Source organism: Mobula hypostoma, chromosome 8 (genome assembly GCF_963921235.1).
Source record: "Mobula hypostoma chromosome 8, sMobHyp1.1, whole genome shotgun sequence".
NCBI classification, from domain to species: Eukaryota; Metazoa; Chordata; class Chondrichthyes; order Myliobatiformes; family Myliobatidae; genus Mobula; species Mobula hypostoma.
Window position 1 is genome coordinate 14,415,945 of NC_086104.1, and position 22,326 is coordinate 14,438,270.

The window sequence follows — 22,326 nt, forward strand, 5'->3', positions numbered from 1 at the left end:
TGATGGGCATCCTTCATGATGGACGCCGCCTTTTTGAGGCATCGCTCCTTGAAGATATGCCAGATGCTGGGGAGGCTAGTGCCCATGATGGAGCTGACTGAGTTTACAACTTTCTGCAGCTTCTTTCGATCCTGTGCTGTAGCCTCCCCCTCCCCTTCATGTCAGACAGTGATGAAGCCAGTTAGAATGCTCTCCACATACATCTGCAGAAATTTATCATGGGAAATAAGAAGGGTCAATGTCACAATGAAGCTAAGCATGTCATTGTATAATATTGAAGTAAAATGAGGAAGAGGAAAGATGGCATCAATGACCTTAGGGAAATCAGTCGTATTAGTATAAATACTGAGCAAAACAATGATGCAGTTAGTACAGCCGCTCCCTCACACCAAACATCTAGTTCAATACTGATCTCGAGTGCTATCTTTGCAGAGTTTGCATGCTCTTCCCATGACCATGTGTGTTTCCTCCAGGAATTTAGCTTTTCTCACACATACCAAAGACGAAACTGACCACTGTGCAGTGATCCTGATGTAAGTGTATGGTAAAAATCGGGAGGGAGGGAGGGAGGGGAGAAGACAAAATTGATGGGAGATGTGAAAACGTAGGATTTATGCAATGTAAATGTCTGCTCAGTGGCCAGAAAGACCTGTCGTTCTACAAGTCTCGATAAATGGATACTGGGCAGGAAGCCTGAAAATGGGAGCGATCTCAAAGCCCATTGCAGAGGTAAACTGGAGGAACTTGCAAACAAAGTTTAGTACAACTATCACAAGGTGAATTACAAGCATAGAAGGTGATAGGCTGAAAAAAAAGGGGTCAACAACATAATTTGTACAGTAGGTTGATAATCAGATGCATGTAGTAAGGACCATTTTGATCTTTCTCACACCCCTTTTGATACAAGTATATGCAAAGGATTCCAAAGGAAATATAGTTAGACATGTCTCTATTTACTTCCTCACAGACCTGAAGGTTCAACACAAAATTGACTAATATCTGCATGAATTAACATTAATGTAGTAATTTTTCTAAAACACAGAGCATGAATTAAACAAGTGAAAACAGCAGGAGGTGATCCACAGTTGATAACACACAGTGTGAGATGAATACCAGTTGTGACAGCTTTTGGCAAAGATACAACTTACTATCTTTGGGGTGCTGGGGTGGGTCAGGAGGAAGAGCAAGAGAGGAAAAGACAAAGTTAAAGAATGGAAAAAAAATAAAAATATACGCCAGAATCTGAAACAAAAATAGAAATCCTGGAAGAACTCAGTCAGTTGAACACACAGTATCTGTGGAAAAAACATCAGTTCTACCAGCATTTTTTATTTCTGAAGAAGTGGAAGTATGTCAGAGGGAGAAATGAAGTTTAGGGTGTAACAGTGAGGTAAGGGGTGGCAGAGCTCGGAAGAGGAAAGGGTACAGTGGGAAAGAGGACAACAAACTGCTTCCCTCCCTGCGCTCGCTTTGACCGAGAGAACAAGGAGGTCACCCTCAAAGCGGATCTCCCACCTGGTGAATTGCCTCTCTCACTTTCCACCTCTGATGTTTGCGCCACCCTGAGCAGGGTGAATGTACGGAAGGCAGCTGGTCTGGGTGGAATACCTGGCCGTGTGCTCAGAGTCTGTGCAGGGCAGTTGGTTGGGGTCTTCACGGACATTTTTAATCTGTCCCTGGCCCAGGCAGTTGTTCCCACAAGCTTCAAGATTGTCACCATCGTGCCAGTGCCGAAGCATTCCACTACCACGGCCTGAATGACTTCCATCCAATTGCACTCACCCCCATCATTGCAGAGTGCTTTGAGAGACTGGTTCTATCACACCTGAAATCCTGTCTGCCCATTACACTGGACCCCCATCAATTTGCCTATTGCACCAAGAGGTCAACAGAGGACGCCATCTCCACAGCACTTCACTCTGCCCTGGACAGCCCTAATCCTTACATCAGAATGCTGTTCATTGACTTTAGTTCAGCGTTAAATACTGTGATCCCCTCCAAGCTGATTGCCAAACTTCACCAGCTTGGTATCAGCTCATCCCTCTGCAATTGGACCTTGGACTTTCTGACTAACAGACCCCAATCTGTTAAGTTAGACAACCTCTCCTCCACCACTCTCACCCTGAACACCGGCGTGCCTCAAGGCTGTGTGCTTAGTCCTCTTCTGTACTCCCTTTTCCCCTGTGACTGCGTTCCTGTACATGCTTCTAACTCCATAATCAAGTTCGCAGACGACACCACGGTGGTTGGCCTGATCAGAGGGGATGATGAGACGGCCTACAGGGACGAGGTCCAGCACCTGGCCGCGTGGTGTGCCGACAACAACCTGGCCCTTAACACCCAGAAGACCAAGGAGATCATTGTGGACTTCAGGCATGCTAGGAGTCACACTCACGTCCCCATCTACATCAACGGAGCTGTAGTGGAGCGTGTATCAAGCTTCAAATTCTTTGGTATCCACATTTCCGAGGATCTCACCTGGTCCCTGAACTCCTCCATCCTGATCAAAAAGGCACAACAGCGCCTTTATTTCCTGCGGAGCATCAAGAAAGCTCACCTCTGTCCCAGGATACTGATGGACTTTTACCACTGTACCATTGAGAGCATACTCACCAACTGCATCTCAGTGTGGTATGGCAATTGTCCCGTATCGGACTGCAAAGCACTCCAGTGTGTGGTGAAAACTGCCCAGCGGATTATCAGCACCCAATTGCCCACCATTGAGAACATCTATTGTAAATGCTGCCTGGGCAGGGCGAAAAGCATTATCAAGGATGCATCTCACCCTAACCATGGACTTTTTACTCTCCTTCCATCCGGTAGGCACTACAGGAGCCTCCGCTCCCACACCAGCAGGCACAGGAAGAGTTTCTTCCCTGAGGCTGTGACCCTGCTGAACCTCATATCACAGCGCTAAGCAGTATTGCACCCATATTGTACTGTCTCAGTACTTTTATATTTGTGTGCTGTAACACTTACTTTTTATTCGCAGTTATTTTGTAAGCAACACAATTCTTTGCATTTCTGGTTAGATGCTAACTGCATTTCATTGGCTTTGTATCTGTACTCAGCACAATGACAATAAACTTGAATCTAATCTAATCTAAGCAACACACATCAAAGTTGCTGGTGAACGCAGCAGGCCAGGCAGCATCTCTAGGAAGAGGTGCAGTCGACATTTCAGGCCGAGGCCCTTCGTCAGGACTAACGAGTCCTCCTCCTATAGATGCTGCTTGGCCTGCTGCATTCACCAGCAACTTTGATGTGTGTTGCTTGAATTTCCAGCATCTGCAGAATTCCTGTTGTTTGCATTCTAATCTAATCTAACTGGTTTATTACTGTCGCACGTACAGTGAAAACTTATATTTGCACACCATCAATACAGATCATTTATTTACAAAATGCTTTGAGATAGTACAGTGGTAAAGCAATAAATGAATGCAGAATAAAGATGAGAGGGGAAGAGTTGGGAGGAAAACAGGTGATAAAAAGGGAGAAAGCAAACATTAAATTTAAATTATGTCTTAAACACTTCGAACATTACACCATGACATAATTTAACATGGAGTTACCAAATATTATTGACAAAGCTGTTCCTAAATTGATAAGATTACATGTGAAACCGAGTTAACAAAATTTAAATGATGATGGTCATGAATTTTTTTTATCCTGTCCCTAAGCCGAGGATATCGTTGTGTGACTTCCAAGTTGTCACCTTGGAGAACTGCTAAATCTACAAATGGCCAGAGATTTTGACCATCCTAGTCAAGAGATGTTATTTTATTTAGAGATACAGTGTGGAACAGGCCCTTATGGCCCAACGAGTCACACCACCCAGCGATTCCCAATTTATCCCCAGCCTAACAACAGCACGATTTACAATGAGCAATTAACCTTCTAATCAGTACGCCTTTGGACTGTGGGAGGAAAGCGACCGCTTTGCTGAATACCTACGCTCTGTCCGCCACAGAAAGCAGGATCTCCCAGCGGCCTCACATTTTAATTCCACATCCCATTCTGACATGTCTATCCACGGCCTCCTCTACTGTAAAGGTGAAGCCACACTCAGGTTGGAGGAACAACACCTTATATTCTGTCTGGGTAGCCTCCAACCTGATGGCATGAACATTGACTTCTCTAACTTCTGCTAATGTCCCACCTCCCCCTCATACCCCATCCGTTATTTATTTTTATACACACATTCTTTCTCTCATTCTCCTTTTTCTCCCTCTGTCCCTCTGACTATACCCCTTGCCCATCCTCTGGGTTTCCCCCCTCCCCCTTTTCTTTCTCCCTGGGCCTCCTGTCCCATGATCCTCTCATATCCCTTCTGCCAATCACCTGTCCAGCTCTTGGCTCCATCCCTCCCCCTCCTCCTATCATTTTGGATCTCCCCCTCTCACTTTCAAATCTCTTACTAACCCTTCCTTCAGTTAGTCCTGACGAAGGGTCTCGGCCTGAAACGTCGACTGTACCTCTTCCTAGAGATGCTGCCTGGCCTGCTGCGTTCACCAGCAACTTTGATGTGTGTTGCTTCCTGTTGTAAGCGAAGCACCCAGAGGAATCCCACACGGTTCACAGTGAGAACGTACAAACTCCTTACAGAATGGTGCCAGAATTCAACTCCGAACTCAGCCCCGAGCTGTAATAGCATCGCGCTAACCACTATGCTACTATGGCGCCCATTACGACAGGTAAATACTTTTATTGAACTGAATGACTGACCACCAGACAAGATTTTAAGACAGAAGCTCATTAAAATAAAACCTTACAAGGTTATTGACAGATTACAGTGAATAACTTCCATAATGGAAAAATTATATTCAAACAAGGTGGTTAGTGGGCATAAAATGGCCAATTACAAAGCTGAAGAGTTAAAATGCATCATCTCGAAGTTTGGCATTGACGCGGATATAAATGATCTTGTGAAGGATACATAACACTGTGGACAGCAATGCGATTTTCTTTTTAATATACAGCAATTAATTTTGAATAGTCCCTTCAAGGTGCACTTTAGCTGTAATACACAGAGATAAATGGAATCTTTATTAAGCTGTCGACCATGATTGATGCTCCTGCTTCAATTAAAACATTCCTCCCAGTGTACCAAGTCACACATTGATGCGGTTACACCTCTACTGACAGCAGGACCCTGAAGACAATGAACACCTAGAAAGCTAATTACATCAGCTGCTTACTTGTATGCTGTAAATTGAAAACCAGCAGATTCATGTAGCAATTACATCCCAAAGTTTTCCCACGTTGTTTGTAATACTTAACGAGGGTATTCCAGAGAGTATGAAGAGAAGATGGTAATTGTTACAACCCCAAACTGACTGCTTACGTGTGACATTGGTGACAAGCAGTGCGTCATTACGGAGATTAACATCGGGGATTCTTTCGTTACTTGGGAAGTGACCGGACTCGCTGCAATTGTTTTTTGTTAGTCATTTTAGAATTTCTTATTGAATCAGAGTGTCATACAGAATGGAAAATAGACCCTTCAGCCCAACTCATCCATACTGACTGTGTTGCCCAGCCAGCTGGTCCCATTTGCCTGAGCTTGGCCCTTTGGCAGCTCGATGTTCCAGGGTTCCATTGTTCCAGACCTGATAGAGCGGGAGGGATTAAATGGGAAGAGGGAAGCACTATAGTCAGGGAAAATGTAACAAAAGTGTTCAGTAAATTGGGGAGCTCATCTAGTGAGATGTTGTAAGACCACAAGATATAGGAGCAGAATTAGAACATTCGGCCCATCGAGTCTGCTCTGCCATTTCATCATGGCTGATCCGTTTCCCCTCTCAGCCCCAGTCTACTGCCTTCTCCCCATATCCCTTCAAGCCTTGACTAATCAAGAACCTATCAACCTCTACAGAGGAGATGTCAGGGGTAAGTTTTTTTTTTACGCAGAGAGTGGTGAGAGCGTGGAATGGGTTGCCAGCGACGGTGGTGGAGGTGGAAACGAGAGGGTCTTTTAAGGGACTCCTAGATAGATACATGGAGCTAAGAAAAATAGAGGGCTATGAGTAACCCTAGGTAATTTCTAAGGTAAGGACATGTTCAGCACAGCTTTGTGGGCCGAAAGGCCTGTATTGTGCTGCAGGTTTTCTATGTTTCTATGTTAAATATACCCAATGACTTGGCCTCCACAGCAGCCTGTGGCAACAAATTCCACTCAGTTATGGGTGGAACTGAGGAATAAGAAATGTATGACCACGATACAGGGATTACCTAATAGACCACCCAACAATCTGCGGGATTTAGAGGAGCAAATTTGTAGAGATCGCAGACTGTTGCAAGAAACACAAGATTGGGATAGTATGTGATTTTAACCTACACATATTAACTGGGCTAGGTGGGAAAGAGTTAGTCAAATGCATTCAGCAAAGTTTCCTTAATCAGTACATAGAGCTCACAATTGGAGAGGGCAATACTAGATCTCCTATTAGGGGAAAAGACAAGGCAGATGACACAAGTTTTGCAGGGAACATTTTGCATCTAATGATCATAATGTCATTACTTTTAAGGTAATTATGGAAAAGGGACGGAAAGTATTCACTCCCCTTGAAAGTTTCATGTTTCATTGTTTTACAACATTGAATCACAAAGGATTCACGGGGCTGTTTTTGACACTGATCAACACGAAAATACTCTGTCAAAGTGAAAACAGATCTCTGCAAAATTATCTAATTACAAATATAAAGCACAAAATAATTGAATGCATAAGTATTCACCTCCTTCAAGTCAGTGTTTAGTAGATGCTCCTTTGGCAGCAATTACAGCCTTGAGTCTGTGTGGATAGGTCTCCTCTGGACACTGCAGTTTTTCCCCATTCTTCTGTACAAAACTGCTCAAGCTCTGTCAAATTGCATGGGGCTCGTGAGTCAACAGCCCTTTTCAAGTGCAACCACAAATTCTCATTTGGATTGAGGTCTGGACTCTGACTTGGCCACTCCAGGACATTAACTATGTTGTTTTTAAGCCATTCCTGTTTAGCTTTGGTTGTATGCTTGGGGTCATTGTCTTGCTGGAAAACAAATCTTCTCCCAAGTCACTGTTCTCTTGCAGACTGCATCAGGTTTTCCTCCAGGATTTCCCTGTATTTTGCTGCATTCATTTTACTCTCTACCTTCACAAGCCTTCCAGGGCCCGCTGCAGTGAAGCATCCCCACAGCATGAAGCAGCCACCATCATGCTTCACAGTAGGGATGATGTGTTTTTGATGATGTGCAGTGATTAGCCTGATGGCCAAAAAGCTCAATTTTGGTGTCTTCAGACCATAGAACCTTCTTCCAGCTGACTTCAGAGTCTCCCACATGCCTTCTGGCAAACTCTAGCCCAGATTTCATGCCAGTTTTTTTCTACAGTAGCTTTCTCTTTGCTACTGTCCCATAAAGCTGTGAGTGGTGAAACACCTGGCCAACAGTTGTTGTATGTGCAGTCTCTCCCATCTCAGCCACTGAAGCTTGTAACTCCTCCAGAGTTGTCATAGGTTTCTTAGTGGCCTCCCTCACTAGTCTCTTTCTTGCACAGTCACTCAGTTTTTGAGGATGGTCTGCTCCAGGCAGACTTACATCTGTGCCATACTTTTTCTATTTCTTGATGATTGACTTAACTGTACTCCAAGGGATATTCAGTGACTTGGAAATTTTCTTTTATCCCGCTCCAGACTTGTGGTTTTCAGTAACCTTTTCATGGAGCTGCTTGGAGTGTTCTTTTGTCTTCATGGTGTAGTTTTTGCCAGGATATTGACTAATCAGCAAATAACCTTCCAGACATAGGTGTATTTTCACCACAATCAACTGAAATATCTTGACTGAACACCGCTGAGTTACATTTAACTAATTATGTGAGTTCTAAATCCTATTGGCTGCACCAGTGATGATTTGGTCTGTCATATTAAAAGGGGTGAATACTTATGCAATTGATTATATTGAGTTTTATATTTATAATTAATTTAGATCACTTGATAGAGATCTGTTTTCACTTTGACACGAAAGAGACTTTTTCTGTTGATCAGCATCAAAAAAACCAAATTAAATCCACTGCTTCAATGTTGTAAAACAATAAAACATGAAAACTTCCAAGGGGGCTGAATACTTTTTATAGACACTGCACACACAAGTAACCCTCAGGTTCAGCTCGCGGCGTTAATCTAGGGGTAGACAGCCTCCGGCCCGGCCAAACCTGAGAAATCTCGTCTGTGTGGATGCTGTGTGATGCGTTCCCCTGTTACAAATCAGTACCACGAAATAACAAACAGTACGCAACATGCAATTAAACGATTGAGCTTTATAATTCTTAATTTGACTATAGGGTTAGTAAAGAAAAAAAAAGAAAAGGGTCCATTTTAATGAAACAGTCTAAAGTGCACGTTGCAGCTCACTGTTTTCCGTCTGTTCGTTCTCCATCGATTTCCCCCCAAGCGTCCTCGACTCCCGACCCCATTCCAAGTCCACTCCGTCCTGCAGTCTACGACCTCTCCGTTCTGGCAACTTCTCGCTCCATCTTCCACCAAACAAAAGACTGTGAAACCTTCTCTCAGGCCCACAAGAATGAAAAACATCTCCCTCATTGGCCAGCACACATTCTAAAGCCCCCTGTTATCTCTAGTCATAACCCAGACACTTCAGTACAGAGAAATGATTACATTAGCAGTGAAACCATTCCCAGGTCGTTGCACAAAATTATGAGGGGGTATAGATAGGGTAAATGCAAGCAGGCTTTGTTCCACCAAGGTTGGGTAACACTAAAAAATCCTCAGTGTTATTACTTTAGGGGACCTGTCCTGGGCCCAGCACACAAGTGCAATTACAAAGGAAGTACCTCTACTTCTTTAGGTGTTTACGAAGATTCAGCATGACATCTAAAACTTTGACAAACCTCAACAGATATGTGGTGGAAAGTATATTGACAGGCTGCATCACAGCCTGGTATGTAAACATCAATGCCTTTTAATGAAAAAATCTGACATCACAGGCAAAACCCTTCCCACCATTGAGAACACCTCCACGGAGCATTGTTGCAGGAAAGCAGTATCCATCCTCAGGGACCTACACCATCCTGGCCATGCTCTCTTCTCGCTGCTGCCACCAGGAAGGTGGTACCGGAGCCTTAGATCCCACACCACCAGGTTCAGGGACAGTCATTACCCTTCAACCATCAGGATCTTGAACCAAAGGGGTAACTTCACTCAGCCTCACTTGCCCCATCATGGAAATGTTCCCACAACCTATGCACTCACTTTCTAGGACGCCTCATCTCATGTTCTTGGCAGTTATTGATTATTTATTTGTTGTTATTATTGCTATCTTTTTTATTTGCAGTTTGTTGTCAGGTTTTGACCCAATTGGTGCGGTCTTTCATTAATTCTATTATGGCAATTATTCTATTATGAATTTACTGATAATGCCACATGAAAACTGTGACATGTGTACTTTGATAATAAATTTACCTTGAACTTTGAACTAGAGGTCATGGGTTAAAGGCGGAAGGTGAAATGTTCAAGGGAAGCATCGTGGGGAACAACTTCACTCAGAGGATGAGAGAATGAGGAATGAGCTGCCGGAGCAAGTGGTAAATGAGGACTCGAATTCAACATACAAAATAAATTTGGGTAGGTACATGGATGGGAGGGGTATGGAGGGCTGTGGTCTGGGTGCAGATCAGTGGGAGTAGGCAGATTAATGATCAGCACATATTAGATGGGCCAAAGGGCTAGTTTCTCTTGCTGTCATGTTCTATGACTCTGACCCCAGTAACTTCAACATTTCAATAGCTTGGAAAAGTAAGGATAAAATAAAGGGAAGCAGAGTACAGGAAAGGTTACGAAAGTCTCCAGAAAGGATAAGTGTTTCAGTTAACACAGGGCAAAATTGAAAAAGGTGATGAACACAGGACTGAAGAGTTTTTGATTTGAATGCATACAGTATAGGGAATAAGGTAGATGATCTTGTAGCGCACTTTGAGATTGGCAGGTGGGCATCACTGAATCGTGGCAGAAAGAAGATCATAGCTAGGAGCTCGACATCCAAGGATCCACATTATATTGGAAGGACAGAGGGGGTGGGTGGCTCTGTTTGTTAAAAATAAAGGAAATCAAATCCTTCATTAGAGGTGACATAGGACTGGAGTACGTAGAATCGTTGTGAGTAGACTTAAGGTTGATTTATACTTGTGTGTACTAGCTTACGCTGTAGCCTACGCAAGTGGGCTCTGCCGTTGTGAGCACTTATACTTGTGCGTTGACGTGTCTGCGTCGCTCTGCAATTCACAGCCAAAACGCTAGTTGGCGGTGGGGTTTCTATGCCACTGTGTTGAGTTTCTTCGTGTTGAAACTCAACAGGGAGAAACTCAAACTTCAAACAATGGCGACTGAAAGTGAAGGAAGGTGAATTTTCTGTGCTTGTCCGGCCACTGAGAGACATGGACGAGGAAACGCATTTCAAATATTTTCGGATGTCGCAGGTAGATTTGATGATTTGGTTCATCGTCTCCAACCATTTATTTCGCATCAGTGTACGCACAGTATACTCAGAGACTGGCAATCACCATTCGAGTTTTAGCTTCAGGTGGAAGTCAACAGGCTGTAGCAGCTAGCTACAAACTGGCGACAAGCACAGGGTCCTCCATAATTTCGGAGGTCTGTAAAGCTTTATGGAAAGCATTGCAGCCAGAGTTCCTTCCCTGCCCTTCAGTCGCCCAATGGCAAGCTATTGCAGCCTAGGAGGAAGTGCGATGCTAACAAGTTGTTGCAGTCTGCGTCGCCGCAACGCATAGTTACATTTTTGGGGAGGTGCACGTCAGGCTACGGCGTAGGGTACGCTGCTGCACCGTACCTACAGCATTGATTTGATGTACAAGTATAAATTGGCCTTTAAGAAACTGCATGGGTAAAAAGAGCCTGATGCAAGGAGGAGATAGAAAAGGCATGCCAAAAGGGTAATGCTACAATAATCATGGGAGATTTCAATGTGCAGGTAGGCTGGGAAAATCAGATTGGTGCTGGATCCCAAGAGAGAATATTTGTAGATGGCTTTTTAGGGCAGACAACAGGAATACTGCAGATGCTGGAAATTCAAGCAACACACATCAAAGTTGCTGGTGAACGCAGCAGGCCAACTTTTTAGGACAGTTTGTGGTTGAACCCACTAGGGAAAAGGCAATTTGGATCAGGTCTTTTTACATTCTTTTTCTATCTCCCTTTGCAATTTGTATCCCCACATCCTGACTACTGTTTGGAGGCCTGTATCAGCACAATCCCTGACCCAAAGAGCAGCACCTATACACATCCAGAGCTAACCCCAGAACCAGGAATTATGCCGAAGATCGCACCTCTGGGAGCAGATCTATTTCTACACCCACTGGCTCTCGGGCTTGATTGCTCAGCATGAAGGATTTAATGCTGAGGCTGGTGTGACCATCAGTAAATCAGCAGAACCAACACAGTGTCACGACAAACAGAGATTAATGGTCTGCTGTATTAAAACAATCCACTCTGCATTTTCACATCTGACCACAAAGTGAAGATGTTTTCATGCTTAATAAATACCACAGCACAACACCAACACTTAATTAAAGACATCTAGAGACCCTTATTTCCTATTGCTAATGAGTGGGTGGCCTCATTAGCCGGCCTCTCATTAACTTTTCTTTGTATACGCACATATCTGCATTTAAAAAGCATACACTATTTCATGCACCATTGAGATTCATGCCAGACGTATGGCATCTTGCGTTGAGCATGTATAACTCAGGAGCTGAGTTAACACAGCAGCACCATGGCAACGCAACGTGTACAGCATTTTCAATCAATATTTTCCAATATTCCCTGACATTGCAGAGCTCATAAAAACAGGCTTATTGATAGAATGCTTGGGATGGAAAGTGGATTTGAGTGATACATGACGGGAAAATCCCAATTTCGTTCTCGTTGAAGGAAGTGCAAACTCAAAGTAGGGTACGGTTCTGAAAAAGAAAATGAATCTCAGGGGATATATGTGTACTTGGATTATAAATTTACTTTGAACCTTAGGTGCCATAGCTGTTAAGTATTCAGTCTACTAATGCAGAGGCCTGGACTGACGCACTGGAAACTTGAGTTCAAATCCCACCAAGGCAACTGGGACAATACACACAATGTGCTGGAGGAGCTCAGCAGATCAGGCAGCATCTATGGATGGGAACAGACAGTCAAAGTTTCAGGTTGAGACCCTTCATCAGGACTAGAAGGGAAGGGAGAAGAAGTCAGAATAAGGTGGTGGGGGAAAGGAGGTAGGACAAGGTGGTAGGTGATCAGGAAAACCCGGAGAGGGGGCAGGGGTGAAGTGAAGAGCTGGGAAGTCGATTGATGAAAGATAAAGGGCTGGAGAAGGGTGACAGGAGAGGGCAGAAGGAATGGAAGAAATGGAAGTGGGTGGGGCATCTGTTAGAGGTGAAGGCCAGGTAAGGAGATAAGGTGAGAGAGGGAAATGGGAATGGTGAAGTGGGGGAGCCATTACCAGAAGTTCGAGAAGTCAATGTTCATGCCATCAGGTTGGAGGCTACCCAGACGGAATACAAGATGTTCCTCCTCCAACCTGACTGTGGCCTTATCCTGGCAGTAGAGAGGCCATGGACCGAAATGTCAGAATGGGAATGGGAAATAGACAGCCACCGGGAAATCCTGCTTTTTGCGGTAACTGGGTAGCTTAAATCGGGTTAACAAATAAAGAGGTATTTTATCAGTAATAGTTACAATCAAACCCAATCCTAAACAACTCAACTAGTTCAAAGGGGACTATCTTGTCTCCCTTTCTCTTCACCATTTACACCTCGGACTTCAACTACTGCACAGAGTCTTGTCATCTTCAGAAGTTTTCGGATGACTCTGCCATAGTTGGATGCATCAGCAAGGGAGATGAGGCTGAGTACAGGGCTACGGTAGGAAACTTTGTCACATGGTGTGAGCAGAATTATCTACAGCTTAATGTGAAAAAGACTAAGGAGCTGGTGGTAGACCTGAGGAGAGCTAAGGTACTGGTGACCCCTGTTTCCATCCAGGGGATCAGTGTGGATATGGAGGATTACAAATACCTGGGGATATGAATTGACAATAAACTGGACTGGTCAAAGAACACTGAGGCTGTCTACAAGAAGGGTCAGCGCCGTCTCTATTTCCTGAGGAGACTGAGGTCCTTTAACATCTGCCGGACGACGCTGTGGATGTTCTACGAGTCTGTGGTGGCCAGTGCTATCATGTTTGCTGTTGTGTGCTGGGGCAGCAGGCTGAGGGTAGCTGACACCAACAGAATCAACAATCTCATTCGTAAGGCCAGTAATGTTGTGGGGATGGAACTGGACTCTCTGACAGTGGTGTCTGAAAAGAGGATGCTGTCCAAGTTGCATGCCATCTTGGACAATGTCTCCCATCCACTACATAATGTACTGGGTGGGCACAGGAGTACATTCAGCCAGAGACTCATTCCACTGAGATGCAACACAGAGCATCATAGGAAGTCATTCCTGCCTGTGGCCATCAAACTTTACAACTCCTCCCTTGGAGGGTCAGACACCGCGAGCCAATAGGCTGGTCCTAGACTTACTTCCTGGCATAATTTACATATTACTGTTTAACTATTTATGGCTTTATTACTATTTAATTATTTATGGTGCAACTGTAACGAACACCGATTTCCCCCGGGATCAATAAAGTATGACTATGACAATACCCAGCCCTCCAGACCTACAACACTGGATGAACAAACTACTGAGCTCAAGTGCAACTGGGGAAGTGTTTATTTTGCTAGTGATGCACCCATTCTGTGACTGAATAATACAATACAAAGAGGAATGCACCACAGAAAAATTGTAAGTGTTTTCAAACTAACCATGGACAAGAAATAAGCCATTATTGTCTACCTTCATTACATATTCTGTTGCCCTCACTAAAGCAGACCGTCACTTCTTTGGTGGGGCATTTGACTGTGAAACGTGTTTTAGACCACCGGGCAGTCTCAGTCATGACATTGGAACACCTACCTTCATGAACTAGCTTGACTTTTTCCTTGCCTCACGATACCTGTGTCTGAAAGTCATCTGTGTCTTAGTTACCAGGAGACTTGGCTATTCCGCACTCAATCCCATCAAAAAATTCCAAAGGAGAGAACAGTCTCCAAGAGTAGAGGGTATCCTTTTCAGAATCCCTTCTTCAACCCAACCACTTGGACACAACCTGGATTAACTTGTGGCTGATTGGGCTTGCACGTCACCCAGTCAGTTACCTCGCCCAGTGGTGCTGGCTGCCAGGCATTTAACTCGATTCGCAGTAGATGCGGCTTCTAAGCTTTTATTTCTCCCGACACTGTTCCCGCTGACTGCTTCAAAAAGAAAAATGAAATGCCTCAGTTACACACAGCCAGGCCACCAACATAGATTCAGTCACTTATTTAGTGCAAGGAGCCTTTGCAAAACCGGATTAGGTTGTTTTTATTAACAGCCCGCAGGTACATAGTAATTTTGGCCTCACCGAGAAGCTATATAGCAAGAGGACAATTCGAAGCCTACCAGGAACCTGACCTTCACTTGCAAGAGTCTTCAGATTGATGAAAAACGTGTCCTTTGATGGAACCAATATAAGCAATAGCATTCATTTCATGACAATATCTGCCGGAAATTATGGACTGACATTTTAGGCTCTCATTCCTATTGCAAACACAAATGTTTCTTTAAGTCACAATAAATAAAAGCTATAGTATGGCTATAAAAACAAGCATTGGTTCCAATATTTCCCAGCTTGGTACTATTGAATTGAAGTGCAGAACAGTTTTTCTTGTCATTTAACTTTCCCATGCTTGCTTGTATTTTTATATAATCACATATATCCAGTACATGTAACGGTTCACTGAGTATTCCAGCAATTATAGTACAGTTGCTTCTGTATTTCTCCAGAAGTTTCTTAGTTTTCAGGAGCAGTTGATGTACTACATGAATCTGGCTACACAAGACCATAAGATGTAGGAGCAGAATTAGGCCGTTTGGTCTATCGAATCTGCTCCGCCATTTAATCATGGCCGATCCAATTTTTCTCCCAGCCCCAGTCTCCTGTATCCTTTCATGTCCTGACCAATCAACAATCTATCAACCTCTGCCTTAAATGTACATAAAGACCTGACCTTCTGTGTCTATGGCAAAGAGTTCCACACATTCACCACTCTCTCGCTGAAGAAATTCCTCCGTATTTCCACTCTAAAAGCATGCCCCTTTATTCCGAGGCTGTGTCCTCTGGTCTTAGACTTTCCCACCAGAAGGAACATCCTCACCACATCCACTCTGTCGAGGCCTTTCACCATTCAATAGGTTTCATTGAGGTCACCCCTCATTCTTCTGAATTCCAGTAAATACAGGCCCAGAGCCATCAAACATTCTTCATATGACAAGCCATTCAATCCTGGAATCATTTTTGCTAACCTCCTATGAACCTTCTTCAATGTTAGTCATAGTCATACTTTATCGATCCCGGGGGAAGTACTATCCTTTATTAGATAAGGGCCCAAAACTGCTCACAATACTCCAAGTGAGGCCTCACAAGTGCTTTATAAAATCTCAATATTACATCCTTGCTTTTTTATTCCAGCCCTCTTAACATGAATGCTAACATTGCATATGCCTTCCTCACCACTGATTCAATCTGTAAATTAACTTTTAGGGACTCCCAAGTCCCTTTGCACCTCAGTTTTTTGGTATTTTCTCTCCGTTTAGAAAATAGTCAACCCTTTCATTTCTTCTACCAAAGTGCATTACCATACACTTCCCAACACGTTATTCAACCTGTTATTTCTTTGCCCATTCTCCTAATCCAACTCCTTCTGTAGCTTCTCTACATCTACCTGCCCCTCCACCCACCTTCATATCATCTGCAAACTTTGCAACAAAGCCATCAATTCCATCATCCAAATCATTGACGTGTAATGTAAAGAGAATTGGTCTCAACACAGACCCCTGTGGAACACTACTCATCAATAGCAGCCAACCAGAAAAGGCTCCCATTTTCCCACTCTTTGCCTCCTGCCAGTCAGCCATTGCTTTATCCATGCTAAAAACTTTCCTGTAATTCCATGGGCTCATAGCTTGTTAAGCAGCCTCATGTGTGGCACCTTGTCAAAGGCCTTCTGAAAATCCAAATACACAACATCAACCGATTCTCCTTTGTCTATCCTGATTGTTATTTCTTCAAAGAATTCCAACAGATTTGTCAGGCAAGATTTTCTCGTGAGGAATCCATGCTGACTACAGCCTATTTTCTCATGTGCTTGGTTCATTATTACCACTGGAATTTTGTTATCTCTTCTCTATGAGAAATCCATGACAACTGTTTAATCTGACCTTTTCTTTGTTCTCTCGATGCTTCTTCTTTACTAATATTTAATAAAAATATGATAAAAATGTTGTTCTTTGCTAACATTTAGCAAAACAGCGATCAGCAGCGAGTTTTAAGCCTCATTCTTGACTTCCAAAGAACCTCTGGATTGCAAAAGCATCAGGATACAACAGTACATATCAACCTTCCAGACTTCACAATGAATTCAGCCAGTCCGGCTTTGTATCGCCCACCTTCAACAGTTAGTACCTCTCTCTTCTGGTAAAAACTCAATTTCATTCATCACTTCCTATTCATACACTCCCCTTGACATGCCTTTTGTTCTCCCTCAGCCAGTACCACCATTGCTCAATCTCACATGACCCCACCCACCCCCCACCCCCTTGAGAAAGAAAGATCACCCCTGTTGTTCTGTGCTTCTCCCTCCTTCTCTGCAACATTAAATCTTTTCCTCCAACATTTTATCATTCTGATGAAATGCTGACAATGTTTGTCCCTCCACAGATGCTGCCCGACCTGCTCAGTGAGCAGGTGCATGTATCTTCCACTTTATTTTATTTATGCTTATTGACGATACAGCACAGAACAGGCCCCCCCCCCCCGGCCCAACAAGGCGCACTGCCCAGCAACCCACCTATTCAACCTGAGCCTAATAACCAATTAATCTACTGACCGGTACATCTTTGGACTGTGGCAGGAAACCTCTGCGTTCATGGGGAGAACGTACAAACTCCTTACAGATGCTGCCAGAATTGAACTCCAAATGCTATAATAGTGTCAGGCTAACTGCGGTCGTCATTTCCATCCCTGGGCATTGGTATGACGCAGCCATTTTGGATAGTCTCCACTGTGTATCTACAAAAGTTTGTCAAAGTTTTTGGTGGCGTGCCGAATCTATGCTTGATCTTCCAGATCTGAGAGGGGGTGAAGGAAATGTCTGGACAATGGGGAAGTTCCTCAGTGACTCTTCTCCTGAACATATTCTACATATCATTATTCACCACACAAACCAAACCACTCCCCCACCAGGCACACTAAAAAGCAAACAACAGGAATTCTGCAGATGCTGGAAATTCAAGCAACACACATCAAAGTTGCTGGTGAACGCAGCAGGCCAGGCAGCATCTGTAGGAAGAGGTGCAGTCGACGTTTCAGGCCGAGACCCTTCGTCAGGACTAACTGAAGGAAGAGTGAGTAAGGGATTTGAAAGTTGGAGGGGGAAGGGGAGATCCAAAATGATAGGAGAAGACAGGAGGGGGACGGATAGAGCCAAGAGCTGGACAGGTGATAGGCAAAAGGGGATACGAGAGGATCATGGGACAGGAGGTCTGGGAAGAAAGACAAGGCCGGGGGGGGGGGACCCAGAGGATGGGCAAGAGGTATATTCAGAGGGACAGAGGGAGAAAAAGGAGAGTGAGAGAAAGAATGTGTGCATAAAAATAAGTAACAGATGGGGTACGAGGGGGAGGTGGGGCCTTAGCGGAAGTTAGAGAAGTCGATGTTCATGCCATCAGGTTGGAGGCTACCCAGACGGAATATAAGGTGTTGTTCCTCCAACCTGAGTGTGGCTTCATCTTTACAGTAGAGGAGGCCGTGGATAGACATGTCAGAATGGGAATGGGATGTGGAATTAAAATGTGTGGCCACTGGAAGATCCTGCTTTCTCTGGCGGACAGAGCGTAGATGTTCAGCAAAGCGGTCTCCCAGTCTGCGTTCAGAAAAGCGGTCTCCCAGTCTGCGTGCCTATTCTGGTATCTGTCCCCCACTTTTCCTTCGCTACATCGACGAGAACTCGTTGACTTTATTAACTTTGCCTCCAACTTTCACCCTGCCCTCAAGTTTACCTGGTCCATTTCCGACACCTCCCTCCCCTTTCTAGATCTTTCTGTCTCTGTCTCTGGAGACAGCTTATCCACTGATGTCTACTATCAGCCTACTGACTCTCACAGCTATCTGGACTATTCCTCTTCTCACCCTGTCTCTTGCAAAAACGCCATCCCCTTCTCGCAATTCCTCCGTCTCCGCCGCATCTGCTCTCAGGATGAGGCTTTTCATTTTAGGATGAGGGAGATGTCTTCCTTTTTTAAAGAAAGGGGCTTCCCTTCCTCCACTATCTACTCTGCTCTTAAACACATCTCCCCCATTTCACGTACATCTGCTCTCACTCCATCCTCCCGCCACCCCACTTGGAATAGGGTTCCCCTGGTCCTCACCTACCACCCCACCAGCCTCCGGGTCCAACATATTATTCTACGTAACTTCTGCCACCTCCAACGGGATCCCACCACTAAGCACATCTTTCCCTCCCCCCCCTTCATTCCACAGGGATCGCTCCCTACGCAACTCCCTTGTCCATTCGTTCCCCCCCATCCCTCCCCACTGATCTCCCTCCTGGCACTTATCCGTGTAAGCGGAACAAGTGCTACACATGCCCTTACACTTCCTCCCTTACCACCATTCAGGGCCCCAAACAGTCCTTCCAGGTGAGGCAACACTTCACCTGTGAGTCGACTGGGGTGATATACTGCGTCCTGTGCTCCCGGTGTGGCCTTTTATATATTGGCGAGACCCGACGCAGACTGGGAGACCGCTTTGCTGAACATCTACGCTCTGTCCGCCAGAGAAAGCAGGATCTCCCAGCGGCCACACATTTTAATTCCACATCCCATTCCCATTCTGACATGTCTATCCACGGCCTCCTCTACTGTAAAGATGAAGCCATACTCAGGTTGGAGGAACAACACCTTATATTCCGTCTGGGTAGCCTCCAACCTGATGGCATGAACATCGACTTCTCTAACTTCCGCTAAGGCCCCACCTCCCCCTCGTACCCCATCTGTTACTTATTTTTATGCACACATTCTTTCTCTCACTCTCCTTTTTCTCCCTCTGTCCCTCTGAATATACCTCTTGCCCATCCTCTGGGTCCCCCCCCCCCGCCTTGTCTTTCTTCCCAGACCTCCTGTCCCATGATCCTCTCGTATCCCCTTTTGCCTATCACCTGTCCAGCTCTTGGCTCTATCCGTCCCCCTCCTGTCTTCTCCTATCATTTTGGATCTCCCCTTCCCCCTCCAACTTTCAAATCCCTTACTCACTCTTCCTTCAGTTAGTCCTGACGAAGGGTCTCGGCCTGAAACGTCGACTGCACCTCTTCCTACAGATGCTGCCTGGCCTGCTGCGTTCACCAGCAACTTTGATGTGTGTTACACTAATAAGCAGCTGAAATTGCCTAGATGACACGAAATGTTCCCTCACATGCTGCCTCCCAGAACACTGTGCTGCGTATATAACAATGAATTAAATCCTGTTCCAATTATTTATATGGTTTGCTACAAAGTCCTGACTAATAAATATCCTGACTTGTGGAAATCCGATTTTCTCCCATGCATTCTTAAAAGCATTTTTCAAGTTTGTTGTAAGAATATTGTTTCGTGGCTTTCGCAACACTATATATTGCATAACTTTAATTGTGGTTGGGTGATTATTGAATTAAATGAAAGGATTAACAAGTGTATGTCAAGTAATACAATATGGGTTACTGTAGACAACAGACAACTGACTTGGGAGAGATCAGTTCACAGACAGTTCCCAGGAATCTTACCCGGAGACTGCCAGTGTATGTTGAGTGATATGATATGGGCTACGGTAGAGAACAAACAATTTTGATTTGGGAAAGATCAGCTACAAAGAATTCCCAGGAGTGGAACTCTTTCATTACCCGGGGGCTTCCTGATGAATGCACCACTCTGACGTCTGCACTGCCCACTGTTTCCCAGAAGAATTCCATCCTGTGGGGACAAACCCGTTGTACAGTTGGTTCAAGTAACTCTATAGTGGATATAGAGTTGGCACAGCTCAGAGAGCTGTTGCTTCACATGCCCAGTGTCTTAGGTTCAATCTCGACCTCCGGTGCTGTCTGTGTGGAGTTTGCCATGGTCTCCTCGTGAACATGTGGGCATCCTCTGGGTGCTCCCAATTATATGTAGGGGTTGATAAGTTCATTGGTTGCTGTAAAACAGCCCCAGTATAGTGCATAAAGTACAATTAACAGAACATGGGGAGAAAGAAATGCAGTGAGATTAAGTATGAACCTTGAGGGTGATAGGTGGAAGCAGTGAAGAACATGAACATCGATTTCTTTTATTCCCAGTAAATTCTCCCCCTCTCTACGTTTCTCATCCTGGTCTCCCCCTCACCTATTCACTCCTCCACATCTGCTCATCACCTCCCTCTGGGTCCCCTCCTCCTTCCCTTTCTTCCACAGTCCACTGACTTCTCCTATCAGATTCCTCCTTCTTCAGCTCTTTCCCTCTTCCACTAGCTTCTCACTTCATTCCCTCTCCCCACCACCCTCCCATCTTCTGTCTCATCTGGTCCCACCTACAATCTGCCAGTTTGCTCTCCTTCTCCTCCCCGTACCCCACCCCACCAGCTTATTCTGGCTTCTGCCTTTTCCCTTCCCAATCCTGATGAAGAGTCTCAGCCCAAAATGTCAACTGCTCATTCCCCTCCATGGACCTGCTGCGTTCCTCCAGCATTTTGCGTTTGTTAGACCACAAGACCACAAAAATTAGGCCATTCAGCCCATCGAGTCCGCTCCGCCATTCCATCATGGCTGATCCCAGATCCCATTCAACCCTGTACACCTGCCTTCTCGCCATATCCTTTGATGCCCCGACCGACCAACTTCTGCCTTAAATACACCCGTGGACTTGGCCTCCACTAGTTTGTGGCAGAGCATTCCATAGACTCTCCACTTTCTGGCTAAAAAAATTCCTCCTTACCTCTGTTCTAAAAGGTCTCCCCTCAATTTTGAGGCTGTGCCCTCTAGTTCTGGATACCCCCACCATAGGAAACATCCTCTCCACATCCACCTTATCTAGTCCTATCAACATTCGGCCGCTTTCAATCAGATCGCCCCGCATCCTTCTAAACTCCAATGAGCGGAGACATGACGAGCTGAATTACCTCCTTCTGTGTCATTAAGAAAAAAACAGAAATCAACCAATGTAGTTGATATTAATTGATAATTGGTTTGTTAATGTCATATATCATCCTAGTCGTGGTTTGGAGGCTTGCGTACCTCAATGATCTGGGGAGCTAAGTGAGCTAAAACCTTGTGCTTTGGTTCTTGGTAGGGTCACCCATGCCCAACAGGTCAAAGGGCACAGGCCAGAATAAGAGTGGTCCACTAGGTTTGGGGGCTCAACTCAGGGCTAACAAACATGACTGATCAAAAAAAATTGTAATGGAAACAGCAATGAAGAAACCTTCATCTGTGTGCAACGGTATGGACAGAGATGGAGGACCTTCATTGCTGTCCTAAACGACAGTAGCTTAACGCGCAGTAAGTAAAATAAAAATTGTCATATGTACTGAGGTAGTGAAAAGCTGTTACATCTGCCATCCATACAGACCAGTTCATCACATCAGTACATTGAGCTGCTACAACAGTAAAGCAATAACAGAAAGCAATGCAGAGGAAAGTGTTACCGGATGCAGAATAAAAAGTGTTACAGTTACAGAGAAAGTCCAGTGCAGACAGACAACAAGGTGCAAGGTCATAATGATTGTCAGGTCTGGAGTCCATCTTAACGTAGAAAAGGATTGCTGAACCCCCTTACAACAGCAGCAAGGAAGCTGTCCTTGGGCTTGGTGGTACATGCTTCAGGCTTTGATATTTCTGCCTGTTGGTAGGGGAGAGAAGGGGGAATGTTCAGGGTGGCAGGGGTCTTTGATGATAAGAGTATAAGATACAGGAGCAGAATTAGGCTATTTGGGTCATCGTCTGCTCCGCCATTTCATCATGGCTGATCCAATTTTCCTCTCAACCCAATCTTCTCCCTGTATCCCTTCAAACCCTGACCAATCAAGAATCTTTTAACCTCTGTCTTAAATATACCCAGTGATGTCCTCCACAGCTGCCTGTGGCAACAAATTCCACAGATTCACCAATCTCTGGCTGAAGA

At 44.8% G+C, this 22,326-nt stretch overlaps 1 protein-coding gene across 2 annotated transcripts in view; it reads right to left on the reverse strand.

The window, feature by feature from the left end:
* The window catches only part of smyd3 (SET and MYND domain containing 3), a 1,006,799-nt gene that overhangs the window by 769,358 nt on the left and 215,115 nt on the right, over nucleotides 1-22,326 (reverse strand). Inside the window, exon 1 of one of the 2 annotated variants that reach the window (XM_063055477.1) lies at nucleotides 8,387-8,764. The exons of the other annotated variant lie outside the window; for it this stretch is intronic. Coding sequence (XP_062911547.1) covers nucleotides 8,387-8,575 — 189 coding nt within the window. The 5' untranslated portion in view covers nucleotides 8,576-8,764. Of the gene's footprint in view, nucleotides 1-8,386; nucleotides 8,765-22,326 lie in introns of those variants that run through there. 2 annotated transcript variants of the gene reach the window in all.